Source organism: Syngnathus scovelli, chromosome 21 (genome assembly GCF_024217435.2).
Source record: "Syngnathus scovelli strain Florida chromosome 21, RoL_Ssco_1.2, whole genome shotgun sequence".
NCBI lineage: Eukaryota > Metazoa > Chordata > Actinopteri > Syngnathiformes > Syngnathidae > Syngnathus > Syngnathus scovelli.
In genome coordinates, this window is record NC_090867.1 from 6,075,522 (window position 1) to 6,097,974 (window position 22,453).

General features: G+C 45.0%; 1 protein-coding gene and 1 long non-coding RNA gene across 4 annotated transcripts; both read left to right on the forward strand.

The window, feature by feature from the left end:
• The first annotated feature begins 974 nt into the window (after positions 1–974).
• On the forward strand, positions 975–14,328 carry prr35 (proline rich 35). The gene is made up of 4 exons (XM_049758543.2): positions 975–9,670; positions 10,361–10,413; positions 11,685–13,115; positions 13,255–14,328. Exons 3-4 carry the CDS (start codon positions 11,815–11,817, stop codon positions 14,027–14,029), a joined length of 2,076 nt encoding a protein of 691 aa, XP_049614500.1. The 5' UTR covers positions 975–9,670; positions 10,361–10,413; positions 11,685–11,814; the 3' UTR covers positions 14,030–14,328.
• A 1,009-nt stretch (positions 14,329–15,337) lies between these two features.
• Positions 15,338–20,494, forward strand: LOC125991389 (uncharacterized). Of its 3 annotated transcripts, XR_007489264.2 has the most exons (6): positions 15,338–15,453; positions 15,524–15,834; positions 16,179–16,318; positions 16,521–18,209; positions 18,268–19,303; positions 19,385–20,491. It is a non-coding gene; the product is annotated as an uncharacterized lncRNA (long non-coding RNA). The 3 variants fall into 3 exon arrangements; XR_007489263.2 differs by having other exon boundaries at positions 15,524–16,318; positions 19,385–20,494; XR_007489265.2 differs by lacking the exon at positions 16,179–16,318 and having other exon boundaries at positions 19,385–20,488.
• Positions 20,495–22,453: the final 1,959 nt, after the last annotated feature.

A 22,453-nucleotide genomic window follows, 5' to 3' on the forward strand; every position in this document is an offset into this window, starting at 1 on the left:
TGGATGTTGCAATGCATCAATCGCCGTGCCCACTCACTGTGTGCTAACACCTTTGTGGACCATCTGGTGGACCGGGTCTGGCATCTCAGCTCTTACATACACAGCATGCATGCCTTTTTGCGTTTCCGCGTTTTTATAATCACCCTTCAAACCTTTTAGAGAGGATGAAAATTGTTTCTGGGAAAATATTTTTTTTTAGGTCGTTTTAGTGGAGATGTTATTGTATAAATATTCCTCACGCGTGTTTCGTGCAAGTGAGGAAACAGTCGCATGCCCCCCCGTCCTCTCGTCCCCCCCCAAGCCTGCACGGGGCCTGCCAGATCTGCATATTGGCCCCACGGTGCTCGGATCGGAGGTGCCGCAAACTCGGGTGCGTGCGGAGCTGGTGAAATGTCTTCCACGCGAGAGGAGCTAGACGAGAGGAGCGCGTGAGCCGGTCGAGGGGAGACAGAAGGCGGGCCGTTCTGGATTCCTTCGAGCAACTCCAAATAGATTTCCAGGCAAAACATATTTGCATACGGCAAGATAGTGCTACGAGCTATCCCGGCGAGCTGAGGCGTGTGTGCACTGAACAGATGGATAATGTTTTTAGAGCTTTCTTGCAGAAATTTCAGCCCATTAAATTGAGATCTTGGGCATTATTCAGCCGGCGTTTGTTCACCGACATGACAAAGAGGCAAGCGGATCAAGCTGCTCTCGTTAATCACACATCGTTCCCGATAGACCAGGCCCGGGTGGCTTTTCGGCTCAAGGGCCACATTTGATTTGGACAGATGGGCCAGGTCAGTCGGAGATGAGCATTAAAAAAAAAAAAAAAAAAAAAAAAAATAGCAATATGTAAAATGGTTGCTTTAAATAATAAAATGAGAATTTATGGTTATTTCTGCATTGTATTACAAATCTTCAACCAATTAATCAAATAAAAATAAGTATTGTTTGGATTTTTTTAAATGAGTTTTTTTTATTTCTAATAATTAATTTATTATTAATAACCTAACTATATAATACACTGTACATTGTGCACATCTATCATTATTAATTTGCCATTTATTTTATAAAATAATACACTTTTATGAAAAACCTTCAATGAAGTAGTTTAGCAATTTAATTGTACACAATTTATAATTTAAAAAAAGTAAATTAATCTTGAATATTTTGTTTTGTTTTTTATTTACAAAAATTGCATTAATAAATACATTTTAGGGACAAAAAAAAATGATGCTCAGCGTGTCAGTCCATGCTTGCTTGCGAAATAGGAGTAGGAACATAAAGACCTCAATGTTAGTTTAGCCCTTCCCTCTCTCTCTCTCTCCCCAAGAGCTTGTAATGCGCCAGTATGGCCCCTCGTCGTCCCCCTCTGGGCTGTATGAAAAATTCACCAGGGCCTCCCATTAGAGTCATTCCGAATCAGGAAGCAAAGCGTCTCGATGGGCCGACACCACACTATAACGTCTTCGCACTTATCAACGCAAATTGTTCTATTTACAAAACGCAAAAATCACAGCCGGTTGGCCATTATGGTTTTTCACAGGATTTTCTTTTCCCCACATTTATTTATGTGTACTATTTTGCTTTTATTTAAAAAAAAAAAAAGATTCGTCAGTCGTGAACATTTAAAAACAGATGGACAATACCATTTTTAGCCGTCGCCTTTCACACTGACTGTGCGAAGCGTGACCTTTTAGAGCGGTGAGGGTGAGAGTTCTTGGCTTCCACCGGTGCAATACCTCCAGGCAGGGACACTCAAGCCAGTCGCTTATTTCTAAAGTCTTTAAAGCGACAACATAACAATTTGAGTCGGCATCTTTATTTCCAAATATGCCCCATGCATGTTTTAGCATTACCCCCTTAGTGGCGTGCCTTCGTTGACCTCCTCCAAACATATGAGCGCTGCCACAATGCACTATGCTGCCAGGCGTGTCGTGGCCTCCTGATTAAATATTACAAGCCTCTAAATGGATGGAGATTAGCCTATGTGGGAATGTTAGGGTCTAATTTACCCCCCGGCCACAAGAGTCCTCTGTGTGTGTGTGTGTTGTGGGGGAAAAAAAAGCAGGGAGTGGAATACATGGGTGAGAAGTGGCTTGCGTGTTTTTTTGCAGGACGGCAACAGGAAGTGACTAAAGTGCTTTTTAATTCTTTCTATGGATTTCAATACTGTCAATATACTGTAGGTATTAAAATTATATTTATGTCATTACGAATAATAGGTCAAGTCTATGTAAATGAGACTGCAGGGCTTTCTTTTGAGATGTATCCGTGTTTAGCACACGCTGAACCCGTGTTCAAATGTGACACGGCAATTCCCACTTGCCATTCAAATTTTGTGGAATGTTTTCAGTGTTGTGTTATGCCAGCTCAGCATTGGGTCCTGAATTATTGATGCCTTGGTTTTGTAGTTCACCACCTATAAAATGCTTTTAAGGACGCGAGTGCATGTTTTGAGGTCTTTGCATGAAATGCTTGAACTTTATTATTTATAAACAAACATTTTATGGAAAAGGGCGGCTTTTTTTTTTTTTTTGCAGAGATTAGCGTTTTGCGCCCATGCTACAACTCGCTAATTCATCTACGGCGATGCGTAACGCATATAACACTGCGAGGCCTTAATTCTCTCGTCGTTTTTTGTTCATAATGGGCAAACACATCCATCACACACGGATGTTTGTGCAACATCCTCAGACAATAACCGCACACACACATGCACACACCAGCAGCCTGCGCCACTGGGCAGAGACTAGCCTGAAAGATTGAAAGCAATTAAAACTATCATCTGCAGTGGCTCTGGGCTGGCCCGTGGCTGCGAGGGGGGAGCTGCCACTGTGCATCAGCCTCTCGGTCTCCACGACGCTCTGCGACGGGAGAGCCCAAGTGGCAACACACAAGAGCTGACACACTCGGCAATACAGCGAACCCCGTTTAGTGCGAGGGTATGTTTCACACCCATCTGCAATAGTTAGACAAATCATTTTACCACCTTAACTCACTTAAATTAATGAATTAACGTCCTATGACATTTTAAAAATTGTGGTATTTTTTTGTCTACTTGTGTTGCTGCACCGTTTTTGTAGAAATGTCCGTTGATTAAGCGTTATAATTATATGCATTTATTCCTCCATGGCATCTTGCGTCATTTGTTAGCTAGGCAAAAAACAGCGAAGGCGGAAAAACTTTTTCCGAAGCGATACGAAAACTTTGTGCAGACTGCCTGCAGTGATATGCGCGTCTTTTTGTAAAAGTCTGAACATTTGAGCAAATACTCCAACTCAACTCAAAGCACACCTGCATAAACACACACACACACACGGAGCTCGGCAGTCAGATATCATTAAGTTGGAGTAGCGTAACTCCAAGCTGTTTGGGACAGAACCCCAAGCGTCTTCCACGTGTTCCTCCGTCTCGCTCTGTTCGGATTGGCCCTCAGCAAGTTTCCTCAGGACAATCCCACCGCCGCCATTATCAGCTACCGTAACCGCTCTGTCTTAGCTCTCCGATCAGCTCTCAAGCTGTCACTCTCACTTACCGTCGACATTAGCACCGGTACTTCCCTCATCCTGGTCCTCCCCTCGGTGTGTTTGAGTACATATCTCCGCGATTCGGCCTCTACTTAATTTGACAGTTCCCTGTTTTGTCAGTGTGACAGGCCCATAGCGAGACACTAATAGGCCACGGAGACCACCAGCTAAGGCACCAGCCACGGAGGGCCCCGCGGTGCCAGTCCGCATCACCCTCCACGTCTCTCGGGGCGATGCGGGCTGGAGCGCAGAGTGGGTCAGGGCTGGAGTGGTCAGGCGGCATCGCTGTCACAGCAGACTGGACGTGGCCTCAGCGCTGACACCCGTCACTATACTGTAAGCAAACTCGCGCCCCTCCACCATCACCCAGACAAGAGGAGAGTCAAAAGAACAGCCAGTGGGGGTATCTAATGACTGGGCCTGCCAATCTCAGACAAAAATGCAGTCAGGGAATTACCTCCATGTTGTGTGCTATTTATTATCTGCGTGAGACAAGTTTGATGCATGAAGCTGGCAAATCTGCTTGACACGATGTACATTAATACTGTACAATGGCGCCTCGAGATTTTCAACTGCTATGGCCGCAGTGAACTCAACTCTCCTGACTAGTTTGGCAAATGCATTGACATTTTTTGTAATTGTAATGAAGATCAATAATTATTTTTTTTTATCTACTTGACTTTGTTAGCAGAGCACAATATTAAAGTGTGACAGGAACATGGGACGTGGGGATCTGCCAGGGGGACTTTGGTGTGGTGAATTATTAAGGTTTACTAATACTTGGTAAATCCCCTCTTTGTCCTGTCCATTACCGACCTGTCACATCGTCTCACCACTGCTAGACTGACTCACTTGCTTCATCTAGATGACAGAAGTTAAACTGTGTTCCGGAGGAGATGGGAGGAGGGGTGCAGTCGGGGATGCGGAGGGGGGCACTGTAAGTAGGCTCCAGGGCTGGATGGTTTGGGAAGCCCGCACGAGTATTTAACACTGCCTTGTGCATTGCTTTCTTCTAACCAAACTAGAGAATGCAATTTGGGTAGAAATTGTTTTTCAGTAGTTAACTCCTCCACCTACATTTGTCACATAACGATGCAAAAATGCTTCTAAAGACAATGACGCAGTGGCTGGATGAGCTTAGCCAACTCCTTGTCCATCTTCCTCATGAACTCCTCTCGCATCCACACCAGCAGCTCTCTCCTTGTGATGCGCCCCCATCCCCCCCTCCTCCTCCTCCCAAAACAGCAAACCTTGCCTTGCCTTGCCTCAGTGCGTGCCTGGCGGACTCTCTCGGCGGTCTCGACAGCCGAGCTGGTCGTTGCCCCGAGCGCTGTGAAGCTGTCGCCTCTTGTTAGTGTCACCACGCCTGCCTGCTCCTTGATTAGAGAGAGAGGTGCATGGAAAGGAGTATGCGTGTGTTTATGTGGTTGTGTGTCTTTGCTAAAGCATGGGGGTGCGTGGTCACTACTCCCCCCCCCCCCACCACCACGCCTTCGCCTTGTCCCCGCAGAGCTGCTTTTAAAGATCAGTGATTTGGTCAATTGGGATGGCAAGTCCAATCCCGCGGAAGGTCACTGATGACTCAATGGACCGGTCAGTGAGGCCGGCTGTCATGTCATTGTGTGTGTGTGTGTGTTTGTGTGTGTAAACTAAGGTTATTATAGCTAATGAAAATTGAACAAAATGCAACTAAAATGAAAAAATAAAGAGAAGTTCTGTTAAATAAATAAAAAAATAACTAAAACTACATATTAGCGCTATTGTAGGTTATTTTATTACGCAATACTTGATGACTTTTTTTTTTTTTTAAATCTCGCAACCCAACTATTTCATCGTTCCTGCCTCATTAGCGCTTGTTTTTTGTTTTGTCACTGGAATAATTAAAGCAGAGCATGACCTTGGAGCAAACTTTGGACTGATGTGACAGTCAGGTCAGTGAGTTGCTGCACCCCGAGGGGTCCAGAAGTGTGTGCACGAGTCCACTTCCTGAATGTCGTGCCCAAGGCGCAGCTGTCCATTTGTGGACAATTTCTCTGCCCAAAGGGACCACTGACTGTGGTACTCTCTGGACCTTGTATACACACACACACACTCTTTCCATCTGTTTGGCTCTGTCTATCATTCACCCCTCTGGAAAACACAAGTAGACATCTTGGTTCATCATGAATTTAAAGTACCGACTCGTCTATGACGATTTATTGGAGTGGACTAAGGAGTGGCTTTGGTTTCACCTCTCTTGATAACTGAGAAGAAAACTGGATACGTTATTGCAATGTCTTCACTTTGCTAACGTTGCGACTAACAACTTAGCTAACGATGAGCTTGTATTTGTACTTTTTACTGCCCGCCTCTGAGCTTCCAGTAACAGCTTAGCGGCAGTGAAGAGGCACGAGGCTGACAGCCTCCGAGAAGCAAACAAGCCTTCTCCCCCCCAAGCTATGGCTTCCTGACTTGTTTATTTGCTAACTGGCTGAGAGGGTCTGTGCTGCTGCTCTGCTGGGGGGCAGAGGGAGAACATATGGTTTGCTAAAACATGAACTTGTAGTTGCGAGGCCGAGGCACCCTAAGGGATGAGGCTGACGGCCTTTGGTCCCTGTCTCCCTCGATTCCTGCCGCATGAAAAGCCAGCGACGCACGGGCGTCCTCCAGGAGTTGGCGCTCTCTCGCCACCCCCCCAACTAAGGAAAAGTGATGGTGGGGGGCCGGGTCGCAGCTGGGGAAGTGACTGACACCAGGCTCCCCAGAGTGTGATGCTCCTGCATTACTGGGGGAATACAAGCCTGGTCCCGGCATGAGGCCGCACTGGTTCGCGGGTCCCAACACATATGGACGTTTACCGTGCGGTCGTGTTTCGATTTTGACGCATTTGTCAGGAAATGCATCTTTGGCGCTTTGGGAATTTCTCATGGTTAGATTAGATTCAACTGTACATGGCAGTCATCAAATTATTTGTGTGGTAAAAATCAAGTGGAGTCCCCACTAAATTTTTCATACAAGCTCACTCAGGCACAACATGCAGTCGCACTCTGTGTGTGTTATTGCATTAGTTATCGTCATCATGCGATTATAAAGTAAATAACTAGTGAGCGAGTTCAAGTTATTGAGGGTGGTCGTCCGCCGAGCTGGCGGCTATGTCAGCTAACTTACACAGATTGCTGCGTTGACATGGAGACACACACATACACCCCCGCGAGGTGTTCACTCACATATACACGCACACACACACATGGTCTCGCACACCCTACATTGATGAACAAACACATGCACTCCCTGTGGGTCAGTGACTTAATATGCACATACTTACACATTGTTGATACAGACACACAAACACACACACACACACCCTGAAGGTCAGTGCTGTGATGGACAGCAGTAGTGATGCGCTGTGACACAATCAGCTGCTTCCCTTCATTCCCACTCGCTTTTCCCCCGTCAGGTGACACCCATGAAATAAATAAATTAATAAATAAATAAGTAAATAAATAAAATACCCGACCTCCTGAGGGTCTAATGGGTGCTCGTGTGTCAAGTCCAGAAGCAGCAGGTTACCGTCTAGTCAGTCCGTCTCCCGTAAAGGTGGTTGCAGACTACCGAACGTTTATTTTTCATTACAAAAATCTGGCTTTTGAACAAGGACTTTTTGTAACAGTATATGAAAACAATAATGATCTCATTTACTTTGCCAGAGTGAAATCTGAGCCCGTTTATTTGAACACAAAAGTTATTCTTTTGTTTTATGAATGGCAACAGGTGGATACACAAATAATTTGTACCTTTCGCCATCTAGTGGAAGAGCATTGAATTATTCTTCCTGTCACTACATGTCGCTGGCATAGATAGATGAAAAAATATGTGTAGCAAGTAAATAATCATCACAATCAATAATCAGATATAGTGTTGGGAATGACTGTGTTTATGCGGTTAGCATTGCAAAGAGTAGCAGGTCGCGCGGAACTAAAACATCCAGTTTAGTGGCAAGATGGGTTGAGACCAAAGAGAAGGGCACAACTGTCTGCAGAGGAAAAACCCCAACGACTCATAGGTCCCGTCATAGCTGAACCTTGATATCTGCCCTTTTCACATATGAAGCCAGCAGACTTTGAAGAGCTGCCTTTTTACACGCTGGACAGCGGCCAACGCTCGTCCGGCCCTCATCTGTATAATTGCCTTGTGTGTTCATTTAAGAGTGAAAGTGGAAATGTCTCATTGTTTGCTCCCAGCGGCTGCAACTGACATAATGGGAGGGCAGGTCCTCTCAGTCAAAGACACTTTGCACGCTTAGTATGTTGTTTTTTTTTCTTTATATTTAATATCAGTATTCAGAAATCTCTCGGGGAATTATTCTTATACAATATTTGCTCCTTTTTTGACTTTGATAAAAACATTTGCTCGGCAGCTAACTTGCGGTTAGCTTAGCCTATCTTAAAAATTCAATTTCTAGTGTTTAAATTTTTTTTTTTTTTTTAGTGCGGAAGAAAAATTTCTAGTGCTAAAAAAAAAATCTAGTGCCAGAAAGTGGACAGGCTACAACAGGCTTAGATTTTGTATAAAAGTAGTCTTTTGGTCCAGTTGCCTCCACCTAAATCTTCAATAAAACAAATGACTAAAAATTCTCAGCAACATAGTGCACGGAATAGCTTTGGGGTGTTGCTTTCCTTTGATAAGGAAGTGGGGAAAGGGGCTTGGGGGGGGGGCTGTGGTGAATAATTGATAGTGGCTGAGAGCGATATGAGTTTAGTTAATGTGCCCAGCAGCGCACGCTCAGAGAAGAGCTGTTAGCCATCCCACCTCAGGCCTCAAACTCACAGAGTGGAAGGAGAGAGGAACACTCATCCCGAGTTGGAGAAGAGTTTTCTATTTTAAACAAATAGTCCATCTTATAAGACACGCGGCAATATGTGTGTGTTTGGATGCATGCGCACAGCTGGCTCTGCCTGGTGGGCGTGTTGTCGGAGCCCTCCAGTTCCTTTCTCAGAGCCGTAATGGACTGCGACTGTCAGGCTCCGCAGATGCCGCTCCATAAGGACGCTTAGCTCATCCTTGTCTTCATCCTCCTCATCATCTTTCAGTCTCTTTTCAATTTACCACTGCATCAGGAGGCCCATTTTAGTATTAATATTGGAAGAGAAAAAAAAAATCATTCATTGTACAAGGCAAGCACGACAGTGACAATAAAATAAAATAAAAAAATTTATATTTAGACTAAAACTTTGAATTGGGAGAATCTCAAGAGTAGCTTCTCTTTGTAGCAGGACAAGAACCTGATATCTTAAGTAGACATGGTCCAGCTTTTTCAGAATCTTCTGCCATGGCAGTCTTGCTCAAGAGTACGTCAAATGTTTAACATCAGGGTCCCCCCCGCAAGTCAGTCATCTAGTCAGGGACCCTTCGAGAGGCATCAAGCTGCCTGTCGTGCCGATGCGGCCAAATGGAGGCTGACAGGCCGCTACATAGAGCCTAACCATCTGGAGTAAATGTGACAGCGGGGGGGAAGACCATGTCTGCTCAATCAGGAGGAAGGGCAGGAGAGCTCGGTGACACGGACGACCAGGAGGAGAAGGTAGATATCTCGAAAGGCACACGGGAGTTCCTTTTTTTTTTTTTCTTCTGAGTCGAAGAAGCTGTTTGTCTTTCACCGTGCACGACATCTCAGCAATATCCGAATAGTAGGTCGGTTGATAATTTGATGGATGGATAGCTACGCAGATATCTATTATTAATTCTATTGGTCCAGTATCCTTAGTTCATTCGGCTTACATTCAAAGTGCCTAAATGTGTTGGTAATGAGGAAAATAGCAATTAGGACGAAAGTCCTCATCACGGATGAATTGAGAATCACGTCAAGTATTAAGATGCCATCACTCACTGGTGTAACCTTTAAGCTCAACTTGGCTGCAAGGTCCGGAGCACATTTGAGAAGGCAAAGTGGAGGTGCTTGCAGGGTAAAGGGGTGTAAGGGTGGGGTGGGGTTGGGTTGGGTAGGGTGGCTGCTTTATTGTAGTGCCTGAGGGCCACGCTCCCAGTCAATATAAATGTGCACGCTCGCTCCTGCTGTGCTCCCATTTGAGTCCAGGGACGGACGAGAGGCAGACAGACAGACAGCACCGGGCGGGATAACCGCATCACTTCGACGAGACACACACTTCACACTGCAGGTAACTTGTATTGTTTTTATTACAGGTCTTCTTGCGTGTCTGGAATCATTCAAGAGACATAATATTAAAAAGTGGCTTTTATTCATGTTATTTTTTATCTTCAATGAAATTTTAACTAAAAGTAATAATGGCAATTTTTGTTGTGGTTTAATGCTTAGGAATATTAATATTTTGTTAAGTAATCTTCCATGGACTGTTTATCGAGGCACTTTGCGTGTGTGTGGCTTTGGAGACATTTAAAAATCTTTTTTTTTTGTCACTTTAGTTTGAACTGAAACTAATTATTTTAATGACTTTGTGTTTCATATTTTATGCAAATATTGCATTTTATATTGAGGTTTGTATTCAATTTAATTGTAAATAAACGTGTGTGTGTCGTGAATGGGGAAAATGGAAATGAAAAATGAAATATAAATATGGGCTTCTGCTTGGAAGCAATGGATGGATAAATGGGTTCATTTTACAAAAAGCAGTTTTACAAATTATAGTCAATTTTTCACAAGTGTGATTTTCAAAATGCAAAGAAATAGTAATTTAAATCATAGACAATTAACTAGTAATATTAATCATTGGAATAACTGTTTTAAAAAAATACAATAATGTTATTGTTATACATAGAGGAAAATGTGATGAATTAAAACCAACAAAACAGATCATTTAACAGTTCTTTTTTTTTTTTTTCTGTACCAGGACTGTTGCGTTCTTGGAAGAAGACGACTCCCAATCCCTGAAATCATAACAAGGTACTTTAATAGAAATAAATACGTAGCCATTTTTGAATGCTTCCCTGCAGAGTGTCACTTTTGGGTCTACTGATGCATGCCAAAGTGCTTCGAGTGTGTCCGTAATTTTGACAATAGATGTTCAAGTGCTTCATCGACTTTAAAAGCCCAAAACAAGACCGCAGGCTTGGGATATGGGGTCGGGGTGGGTGGGGGGTCTCAAAGTGCACAGTCAGATAGCGAGTGATCCAGATATAGTGGCCTGAAGAGGATGAAACTGTACTATAAAAAAAAAAAATGTTTTTATTGATTGTCTGGTAATAGCAGCTGTTCGGCTCCATTATGAGATAAAAGGGGGGGGGGGGTCAGAGCCCCGAGGCGGACAAGTGAGTCAATGAATCGGGCTTCAACAGAACAACGAAAGCCGCCAGCATCTACGGGCAGAGGTGGCAAAAGTACTCACATTAAAGTATGGTGATGAAAAGACAATTAATACATATTTGAAACATTTTTCATATCTTCAGCTTCTCTCTTTTATCTTCCAATGGCCTGCGGATGAAGAAGAAATGAAAGCCTTAAAGCGGAATCTTTTAAACGGAGGCACCCGCATTCCGCGCAGAGCACCTCCCTAAAGTGAAACAAGATAATCGTTTCTTTTATCGTTCATGATGAGAGCGATGCCGTGTCAATTTGTTTTTGACGGCAATAAAAAGAAACATTAGGAGGTAAAAGTTCTTAACTAGCAAAATCAGACCTAGTTCAGGAGCGCTATTGAACTTATTCACCGTGTCTTGACCCAGATCCCAGTCCTGCCGCTAATGATGCCCCTCAAGGCATGACGCCAAGTCCTCATTAGTAACCACCCCCCACTACTTTATCTTCTTTATCACAGTCTGGACTCATCTTGCGTGTTAGTTGGCCTTCAAGGTTTCTGGTCCCGAACACTAGGGGCCATCCCTAACCCCGCCCAGGTGCACAGCCCCACTGTCGTGTCCCATTTGCCTCCGAGGCTTTATCCTCACTCTGGCCTGGTATTCTGGTGGAACTAATGAGGAGTGGCAGGTACAGTGAGAAGCTCAAGTTAGCTTCATGGTGAGATGACCTTTTCCTCAGGTAGACAACACATGCAGTCTTAGAGAAAGAAAGAAAAAAAAAGACAACATTGCACCTCAAGGGCGATGTGTATACTTTTGTGCTCAAGGGCTGCGTTTGATTTTTAAACGGACAGATGGGCCAGGTCAAATGAAATGTCAAAATGTAACATTCAAGAAAATCATCTTGTCTGTTCACAGGCACTAAGAAAATGCATCTGAACGTCGGCAACCGTCCTCAAAGCTGAGGGGCAAATGATCATAAATCTATTGCAACTAGTCTCGTGAATGATCCTAACCTGAATACGTTTCTGAAATATCGAGAGCAGTCATGTCCAAGGACGACGTTTGCAAAGTGACATCTGCTAGCAAACACAAAGAGCGCAAACCCAAGAAGCCTCATTACATTCCTCGTCCGTGGGGTAAGCCCTACAACTACAAATGCTTCCAGTGTCCCTTCACCTGCATGGAGAAGTCCCACCTGTACAACCACATGAAGTACAGCCTGTGCAAGAACTCTCTGTCCCTGCTCATCGAGTCAGACTGGCCCTACAAAAAGGGCAACAATGTCTTGCACCCGAACCAGCTGCGGCCGCTACAGCAGAGCCTCCGTGGGGCGGGGAAAGAAGCCCAGGACCAGGCAACACAGATTGAGGAGGGGCAGCAGAGGAGCGTGGAGGAGCAAGTGGACGATGGGGAAAACCAGAGAGAGGAAGCAGAGGAGGCTCGGACGTTGGCGAAAGAGCGCTCTGAAAAAGGGGACGCTGGAGAGTGCAAAGCAGATTCTCAGTTGTTGATGGCAGACATGCTCTCCCTGGAAGACCAGCTCCTGCGAGCGCGCTCTGTGGAGGTGGAGGCCCAGTTGAAACATTACAAGACACTATCCAAGACCTGTCTGACAGCTCCCGGGTCGCTCTCAGACCAATGGCGCCTCCTAACCGCCAGCAAGGCCAAAACCGAAAGCGCTCAGGCGGGAATGAACAGTTCCATCCCATGTTATCCTCCCCCGTCAAACCTGGCGGACTACCAGGACCCCAATGGGCTCAACCTTTCCGTACTCGGGGTGGGCTATCCCATCGGTCCGAGTCTTTTCTCCTACATGAACTCTGCGCTTCCCTCCACTCCAACCCACGCGCAGCTCGCCCAGCTCCCGTTCCTGGCTTCTGCCGCCCAGCTGATTCATCCAGCCTCTGGCAGCCACACAGACAGAACTCTCATCCCCTCACGGCTCTACTACCCTTTCCTGTGCGAACATAGCTTTGGACTGGCGTCCAGTCAGAGTGATAGCAGTAAAGGACACAAAACATCCACAAACACTGTCGATGCACTTTCTTTATCTGGTTTCCAGCCCAAAGTGAATCTGTGGAAAGTGCCCGCCTTAAGGCCTGGGGCCGCCACGGTTTCCCCTGTCGGTCGGATGTCACCTCAGGGAGGTTCTTCCGACCCGGCCTACAGGCTGGGGGATAAAGCGCAAGCCTCAGCCAAAGAAAGTAAAACAAGTTGGGCTCTCAAGAGGACGGGCGGACCCATAGAAGTTCCTGTAGAAAAGAAGCCGACGATGGGCTTCACTTTGGAATTTCTCAAGAACACCCAGACAAGTCCTACTCTAAATATGACATCAGACAAACTTGGGTAAGTGTTTGACTGCAAATTATTTGAATAACAGCTGAAAAGAAGTTTGCGACAAAAAAAAAAAACAACAACCATAGAGTAAAAGCAGAATACTTCAGAATCACTCATTTTCTCTTCTTTTGTACATTTCACTTTTCAGTTCACAGAATTTGCACCCCAAGACCAAGTCATCAGAATCCTCGTATGCAGATCATCTCACCAGTCCAAAAAGAGAAGTATCCTCTCACAGCGGCCAAGATCCCATGACCACGCTCCCCAGAGGGGACGGGGCCTCGGAGTCAGTGGCCACTCTCCTCAATGACCTCTCAAAGGCCTTGCAGGAGTATCAGGAAGCCGAGCGCAACATCTCCCACCTGGAGAAGGAGGACCTCCCTGTCCAGTACCATCTTTGGGAGCACCTGAGCAAAATCCGAAACGAGCTCTCGCACATCCATCAAGCTCTGGAGCGAACGACTCGCCAGAGCGACGGCCCGTTGGACCTTTCGTTCAAGAGAGACTCCACCGACTCGAAGGGTTTCAGCCTGAAGGACACCATCACAGAGACGGACGAGGAAGAAGAGGAGGAGGAGGAGGACAAGGTGGAAGAGGAGCGGAAAGCCACGAGAGCTTCGCTGGAAACTCGTAAGCAATCGCTGGACATGCTGATCAAAATAAGTAACCCCGGAGCATCGGCGGTGACCTCGGACGTCCTGACTCAAGGAGCGCTGGCAATCAGGCACAGCCCCGCCGAGGCCTTATGGCCAAGCAGAACCACAAAGTGCGAAGCAGACTCCAGCGTGCTGCTCTGCCCCGACGGCAGATCCGTCATGTTTGCAGACATCCCGTGTTCGGCCAAAGCCGCTAAAAGACCGTCGTCCATACAACGAGCGGAGGGGCAGTGTCCGCAGAGCCCTTTGCAAGCGGCAGACAATTAATCACATTGTGGCCACAAAAAAGATCAAGTTGTCTAAGGCTCTGTACATTTCCGATAAAAGACGCGTCTCACACATGCACTATTAACTTTTGATTGTCACAGGATTGTCGGCACAATCAATTTGAGAATCATTTCCACCACTTTGTGAATAATGTGTAAAGAAATCGTACACTCTTTTAAAGGGTAAATGATTTTATGAAGACAATTTTATGTCTGTTGTGAATTCACTGAAAATAACATTGTATTATACACACTTTTCTTGGAATAAAAAGAGGAATAATAAATTGGAATGTCATTTCATTTGATGTCCTTCTTGTTCAATACTGCATTTTTTCTAATATCAAATGTGTGCCTCATCTCATTGAAAGCTGGGTAACACTGACCTGATGAAGCAGCGTCCAGGTTAAGGTCTGTCAACACTCTCCGCTATGAGGTCGGACGTAGTCAAAAAGTCAAGCAGCTCCTCAGGCTAAATCACCATGAGTGTCACCTGAATCACCTCCTGCAAAGGTCAGTGATCCCCAAGTTCATCAGTGGCAGAAGAAAGAGAGAGAACGGAGGACACCCAATAAGGAGCATCGCTGCGTCCTGTGGCCTCTTCAACACCGAGCGAAAGGTCAGCTGACATAACTGCTAAAGCCCAAGTATTCACTTTGCTTTACATTTTGCAACTTTTTCCAAGGTAGATTAAGGTCATTTTCAGCATCTACATGTGAAACCCCGTAATGACAAATGGAGAAATGCCTTGTTTATTCAAATTTTAAAAATGTATGTTAAGAAACGAATAATAGAGGTCAACTGTGAGCCTTATATTGACAGGTGTACATTGCCAATGTAAGTGCTTGAGTATTTAAGTATGGAATATATCTACCAGTATTCAGAAAGAAAATGTAAATGTCGCAGTTCCCGAAAAATAAAACAAGGGCTCTCAAAATTGTTTCCTAAACAAGCTTTCTCACATCTTAGTCAGATACCTGGTCATAATAGAAATCCGACTTGATTTTCTCGTTTGTTGTCTGAAAAAAGGGAGGAAAAGTCAATCAACAGTTTGATTTTCAATTTTAGTCCGACAAAAGTGGAGAAAAGGCTCTATTTGTTTGGGATTCCAAATGTGGTCACCAACTGCATTCCACATACTGGACCAGGAGATGGCGACAGCGTGCCGCCTGAAAACAATTTAGTGTTGTGTAATAGCCAGGTTGCTCGATCGTTTTTAATTTCCAGGGTAAACCGAAGCAGTCATCTCGACAGGTCACCTGGTGGCGCTAGTGTGCAAAGCGCCGTTTGACATGCAGGAGAAGAAGTTTGCCTTCATTTAATGGAAGTGACGTCAGACCCTCAGATAAATTGAATACAGGTGTGCACCAGGGAGTTATCAAATACGGATGAAGCAAGATGGCGCCCGACCGCGTGGCATTCTCTCAGGTAAGCGGGCACACGAGCAAATGTTTGTCGTCCGTTGCTGTTTCTCACGACGTCTTTTTGCTTGTTGCAGGATTTTCGCACGCGATGGACGCAACCGCGTTTGAGGTTTGAGCGCAGCACGTCTCAATGCACTTGCTTTTGCACAATTTAGCAGTGTTTCAAAACGTTTTCGTTTCTTTTTAATGCTGGGCAGCTCTTCTTCGTTCGTTTCATTTTTAACTCATGAATGAGACGTCTTTTACTTGGGGGTTGAACTATAAGTGTTTGTTTGACTCAAGTCAATATGTTTGTTTGACTATAGTCAAACACATACAAGCTCAGCTCGACACGTGCTATGGCGTCGTTTGTGCACTGCAAACTTGAATTATCCGCACGACGGAGGTAAGTTGAATGAATATAAAACGATGTCTATGTTCTGTCTAATTGTGTATTTGTATCCAACATAAGAGGCTAGAGAGACGAATTTGATTTTTTTTTAATTAAATTAAATTCTAAGTTGACTCCTAAAGTTAATTTGCAAAAATATGTATTTACAATTACATTTTAAAATTGTTCGCATTTACTCATTCACTTGTCTCTGCCTAAACCGCTAGCTCCTGATTGGTTAATTTTGGTCAGATGACGGGGTGTAAGGGTTTAAGTGAGCTGTGAGCTCATATGTGGAAGAATAAAGCAATGAAAACGCCGGTTCTTTATTAGTGGTTTTTCTTCTCTGTCCTTCTCAGTGTCCTTGTCCAATAGGAGAGCCAGACTATATACCAATATGCAATGTTGATCTGTGCCGCATCAAAATGAATGAATTCTTGTGTATTTAACAAGTGAGCTGAAGTAACATTCTCACTCTAAAAGCTCAGCTAATGGAGTGGTAAGAAATTTGTCCGCTTTTATTGTTGATAATGGGTGTTTTAGAATGGGATAGCGGTTGTAATTCCTCAAGATAGCTTTCTGACATCAATAAGAGTTTCTGTACCTGAGATGGGAATGGGTCCTTTTTTTTTGGTACATGAATGCTATAGCACAAATGTAGTTACAGAACTCAATTAATGGCGCCTTGCATGTTTTTCCAGGGTTGAAGAGAAGCAATGAGGAAAGGACCAATTCACACCCAGTCAAGAATCAAGCAGCATGCCAACGTGGACATGTCATGTGTGGGGATCATTTGACCAGGAGGGGGCAGTGTTGCGCTCTGGTTGCCTTTGGTTATGGGTGCACGTTGGAAAGGTTGCCTTGAAATGAGGGCAGGTGTTTGGGGGTCTGATGGTTGGACTTGCTTAAGAGGTGGTCTGTAGTTGTGGTTGAGGTTGTGGCTTGTCTGGATCCAGAGCAGCGTTGTCTTGTGTGAGGATAGCGGTTGAAAGCCGGCCGGCGCTTTGGGGGAGGACTCCAATTTTTGCACATGCGAAGCCCTTTGAGACTTGACTGATTTTGGGCAATAGAAATGCTCTTGACTTGACTCAACTCGTCTTGGTCCGTCACAGCAATCGACACAACCAAATCCTTGTCGTGTTTCACCCCTTTAATGTTTCAGGTTTTGTGCAGGAACCAGCTTGGGTACCACAAGCAGAAGCCCAATCTTGCTATAAGAGCAGCGTTGTCTTATGCTAGGATTGCCATTGACAGTGCATTGTAACCTTTGGGTGAGGACGGTGTCACGTTGATGAACACAAACAAAAGTTTGACGTGGAGCCGAATGTCTAATTTTGCAATATGACTTGTTGACCATTGTAACATTTTGTCTTTTCTACCTACCACTGTCGTATTTGCGTTCTTTGTTCTCCCTACAGTGTAGGGTGACGTTGGAGCGAGCCGGTTAACAAGCTGCTGGAAACAGAGAATTTTGACGTGGTGCCGAATGTCCAATTTTGCAATATGACTTGATAACTGTAACATTGTCTTTTTCCTAATCTACTACCACTGCCGTACTTGCGTTCGTTGTTCTCCCCTCAGTGTAGGGCGGCGTTGGAGGGAGCCGGTCCACGAGGTGCTGGAAACGCAAACAAAAGTTTGATGTGAAGGATGTTCAATTTTGCAATCTGACTTGTAACATTTTGTCGTTTTCTAACCTACCACTGTCGTACTTGCGTTCTTGTTCTCCCCTCGGTGTAGGGCGGTGTTGGAGCGAGCTGGTCCGAATGTCCAATTTTGCAATGTAATTTGTAACATTTTGTCATTTTCAAACATACCACTGTTCGTGCGTTCTTTAGTCTCCCCTCAGTGTAGGGCAGTGTTGGAGCGAGTTGGTCCTGAATGTCCAATTTTGCAATGTCATTTGTAACATTTTTGTCTTTTTCTCACCTACTACCACTGTCATACTTGCGTTCTTGTTCGCCCCTCGGTGTAGGGCGGCGTTGGAGCGAGCTGGTCCAAATGTCCAATTTTGCAATGTAATTTGTAACATTTTTGTCTTTTTCTAACCTATACGACTGTCATACTCGCGTTCTTTGTTCTCCCGTCAGTGTAGGGCAGCGTTGGAGCGAGCTGGTCCCGAATGTCCAATTTTGCAATGTCATTTGTAACATTTTGTGTTTTTCTAACCTACCACTGTGGTACTTGGTTCTTTGTTCTCCCCTCAGTGTAGGACTGCGTGGGAGCGAGCTGTTCAGTGAGGAACCACCGGTCGAGAGTGCTCAAGACATAATGACGCAAGCAGCGCACAACTCATTGCATGTTCTGTCTTTTGCAGACTGGACGCAAAAGGGGGGACGAACGGCCGGACCCGGCGACGGTAACCAAGAGTAACTAGCCGCTGTGATCTAGTAAGCAAGTGACCGCCAACTTTGGGTGCGCTTTGAGTTTGACATTGTCTGTCTGCAGATGGCGACCGGGACACGACACAAACTGATCCGAGGTGGACTGCTTGGCCGGGTGGCATCACTCTGCAGCCAGGTTCTGAGGGAGACCCGCTTCCCTGGAGACGTCGACCTGCGCAGCGTCAATGCGTGAAATGGAGTTTTCCTTTTTCAATTCACACCAGTGGTGTCCGAATGTTTGTTTGAGGGCCTCGTACTGAAACAAATTCAAAATTGTTTGACAAATTCATTAAAGATTCTAATCAATCATGAGATTTTGCTATTAAGTGTTAAAATGTTGTGCTACTGCTACAAAACGGTGTTAATTTTGAAAGTCAATCATGAGGTGTCTTGGTAAATCTAACACCGCAAAAATGAGGCTAAACTTGTGTTGAGTGAAATTTTGAATAGAAGATTTGACTTGCAAACAGCGTAACGTAATATTCTGACGCCCTTGAGCAGTCAAATTTTGGCGCTCCCCTCGTGGCCCGTGTCCAATGGCCTTTTGTCACAGAGCCCCCATGCCGCAGTTCGGACACCAATGGTGAAGTGTGTGTGTGTGTGTGTGTGTGTGTGTAGGGCTGCACGTGTATTGGAAAACTGCCACATGGTGGTGTACGTTAATGGCATGCACTTTAAGAAACGAAAGATTTTCTTTGTCATGTGGCCTAATGAAATAAGCTCCGTGTTTTCTTGCCAAATTATTTTAGAAGAGAAGTCACTGATCCAAGTTAACATCTAACTGATCTCATTCAGTTCAAAAAATTCATTTCCATCCCAAGTTTTTGCATAACTTTGCACAATGCAATAGTCTGGCCCAATCCTGCCATATCACTCATTTTCCAATATGTTGTGCAGCCTTGATTGAGTGCAAACGCGCAGCGGCGGCGCAAGCGAGACTTTGGTGCTTGTGTCTTGCAAGGTGGAAGAGAAGCTGCACAAAACAGCCAGCGGATGGAGGTCACTAGACCTGGGATTGGGGAGCAAAGGAAGAAATCACCCCAAGAAAAGCAGTTGCCATGTGATGAAGAGGAAGGAGCCTGATTCATGACAGGCCAGAGGTGACGTGGCAATCAAATGTACAAGGAGAGTGTACACACCTTTTTTTTTTTTAATCGCATTTCCTTATTTGTCTGTCGCAGGGCTCGCTCGCGTGGCGTTGGAGGGATGGGAGCAGTTCCTCAAATGAAGATGAGTACCATCTGCCGGTCACGGAGTACATCGACAGAAGTGAACCGCATGCAACTGAGTGCCGTCTTTCTTTTTGCAGTTGTGCGACGCAGAGGAAGAGTACAACGAACCTTCAGCAGACCTTCGCCCGTGATGAGCGGCCTACATGAGGCGGGTGCAGATGCGGCGAGGGCGAAGCAGCCAGCATTTAGGGAGAGTATGACTTTGGTTTTCCCCCTTCCGCACTTGCTTTCCTTCCCTCCCTCCACTTTTTCACTGGGTGTGCACACTGTCTGCATGATGCCTCTTTTTTCCTCAGTGCTGTCATTGTGCAATATTGTTTTAAAGTGTTTTTTTTTTTTTTTTAATGGAGTGAACTGTAAAGTTTATACTGTAACTGTCGCTGTACCTGTATTAAATTGTGAACTGAATTCAAGTGGTCCATTATCAACATTGGCATGTAAAGTATTGTGCATATTTTGAGTTAAATGACAACATGCAAACTGTAATACTTTGAAACATTCTCTATAAGGCAATTGAAAAATTAGTCTCAAACAAATGAGTCCAAATAAGTAATATGAAACATGCAGTGTCAGGCATTTCTTTTCACAGTGGAAAGAAATGCTGTATGCTTTCAAAATTGTTGACAAAAGTAGCCTGACACCCATAAATGCAAATGACAGACTGCGTTGCGACCAATGAAATTAATCTTTGGCAAACCCTTTTGAGAAACTGCCATAAAATGGCCACTGAATTCAGAATCTTGCTCAATGTAGGTGCATTTCTTTTTGTACGAGAAAAGCCTATTTTCAAGTCTGAACCTTTATTTTTGCGGTTGAATCGTCGTGGGTGATTTTGTGAATAAAGTTGACTTTGGTGTCTTGTTCCTGTGGATGGCCTTTGTAAATAAAGCCAACTTTGTGTCAGTCATTCATGATGCAGTTGATTCAGCATCTCTTGAGACTTAAACTTATTACACGTTTTGTTGCAGGTGTTGTCTTCATTTGCAGTCTGACTACGAACGCCTGTTGCTATACAGTGGAGACGGAAGCTAAAGTAAAATTTTAAACATTACATGCAACTTCTAGGATGTTGGCCTTCAATTCAAAGCAATCGTTGCATGTTGCTTAACACTGCCAACCTTGGTACCAGTACTGCATAATACCATCCAGTTCAACGTTAAGCCGGCTCAAACGTGAGTGAAGGCCACACCGCAACCTGCTTAGGTGGTATGCCAGAGAGCTACTCATAACCGGCGGCTTTATTAAATTGTCCTTTTCAGACAGGTTAGATGAATTCCAAGTGCTGCCATCTAGTGGCGGCAAATTTCTCCCGTCTGACGCACCATTTAACTGTATGCGAAAATACTTCATTTTTAACTTTCAACATGGTTAAAGATAATAGGTGCCCTAATTGGGCGGCTGGGTTAATGCGACCTATCTTTCGTAGTTTGTTTTACCCAAAGCAATCCAACATACCACATAAATACTGCCGCTGTCTCTCCAATGTGCATGTGTGTAAAACGTACAAAATAATTTGCATCATTTATAGACCACATGCTAAAAATATGACGTTCATGCAGCTGGTCTTGTAATCCACAGCTTGGTAAAGTGCTTCCGGTTGAGCATGGCCGTCCGTACTCGACCCCGAGTCTGCGGTTTGACCTACCGCCCTGTCGCGCACCAAACCGCGCGGCCATCAGTGATTTATTTATATATATATATATATGCATACACATATACACACACACACACATCCACCTATGGCTCTATATGTCCTCAGCGCTGTAACGTTTTGTGCCGGTACGTACACTATATGAAATAAATGACGGGATTGTTTTCACCTCATTTAATATGCATCAAGCATACGAGCTGGTGTTTTAGAACAGCCTAAACTAGTAGGTCACAAAAAAGATTTAAAAAAAAAAAAAAAACTTGCTAAAATTCTAAAAAGTTAATTGTCTTTTTTTCTGTTGAGAGAAGCGTCCAATGAAATGTGGTTAATACCATTGGGGGAGAGAGATTTGATTAGCGTTAGTACATGCATGGTCAGTGCAATTGTCGGTCAGTACAGCGTTTGCATAGGGCAGCGCATGGGTTAGTGCATTCATGGTTATCACACGGCAGAACATTTCGCGGCGGCGGGGAGTCGAACCCTGGGTCTCAGGTGTTCTAGCGCAGCGATCGAGCCACTCGCCCAGCGTGGCGAGCTCGGCGGTCACCCCGCTTTTTCTTCGAGTCATTCTTATCCGTTCAGTATTTCGTTCCGCGCGCGTTGGGTAAGTACAAAAGAGTGCAAACGGCCGCCAGCTGCCAGGTCGAAATAGCCGACTGGTCTATGACACGGCCTCTTGCCCCGAAAGAACCTGGTTCGATCCCAGGCATGAGCACGTACTTGACGGTGCTTTTGCAATTGGAACCTCGCCTACTATAAGTGTACGCATATGCAAATAAAATTGCATATGCAAGTATTTATGTGTAAACAGACAAGGAGGCCCCGCCCCCCGAGTGGGCGGGGCCACCCACCGGACCACGCCTACTGGCCACGCCCCCGGGGGCTGCAAGCCACGCCCCCTGCCCTGGCGTAATTACACTAAGGTAGGGGGCGGGGCGAAGCCCCGCCCCCTACTCTAGTGTAATTAACCAGGGTAGGGGGCGGGGCGAAGCCCCGCCCCCTACCCTAGTGTAATTAACTAGGGTAGGGGGCGGGGCGAAGCCCCGCCCCCTACACTACTAGATTTCTATTCACTTTTAATGTAAATGAAAACATTTATATATATATATATATATATATACATATATATATATATATAAAATGTTAATACCTTTTTTTATAATTGTACTAATGTTTTCATTTACATTAAAAGTGAATAGAAATCTAGTAGTGTAGGGGGCGGGGCTTCGCCCCGCCCCCTACACTACTAGATTTCTATTCACTTTTAATTACACTAGGGTAGGGGGCGGGGCTTCGCCCCGCCCCCTACCCTAGTTAATTACACTAGGGTAGGGGGCGGGGCTTCGCCCCGCCCCCTACCCTGGTTA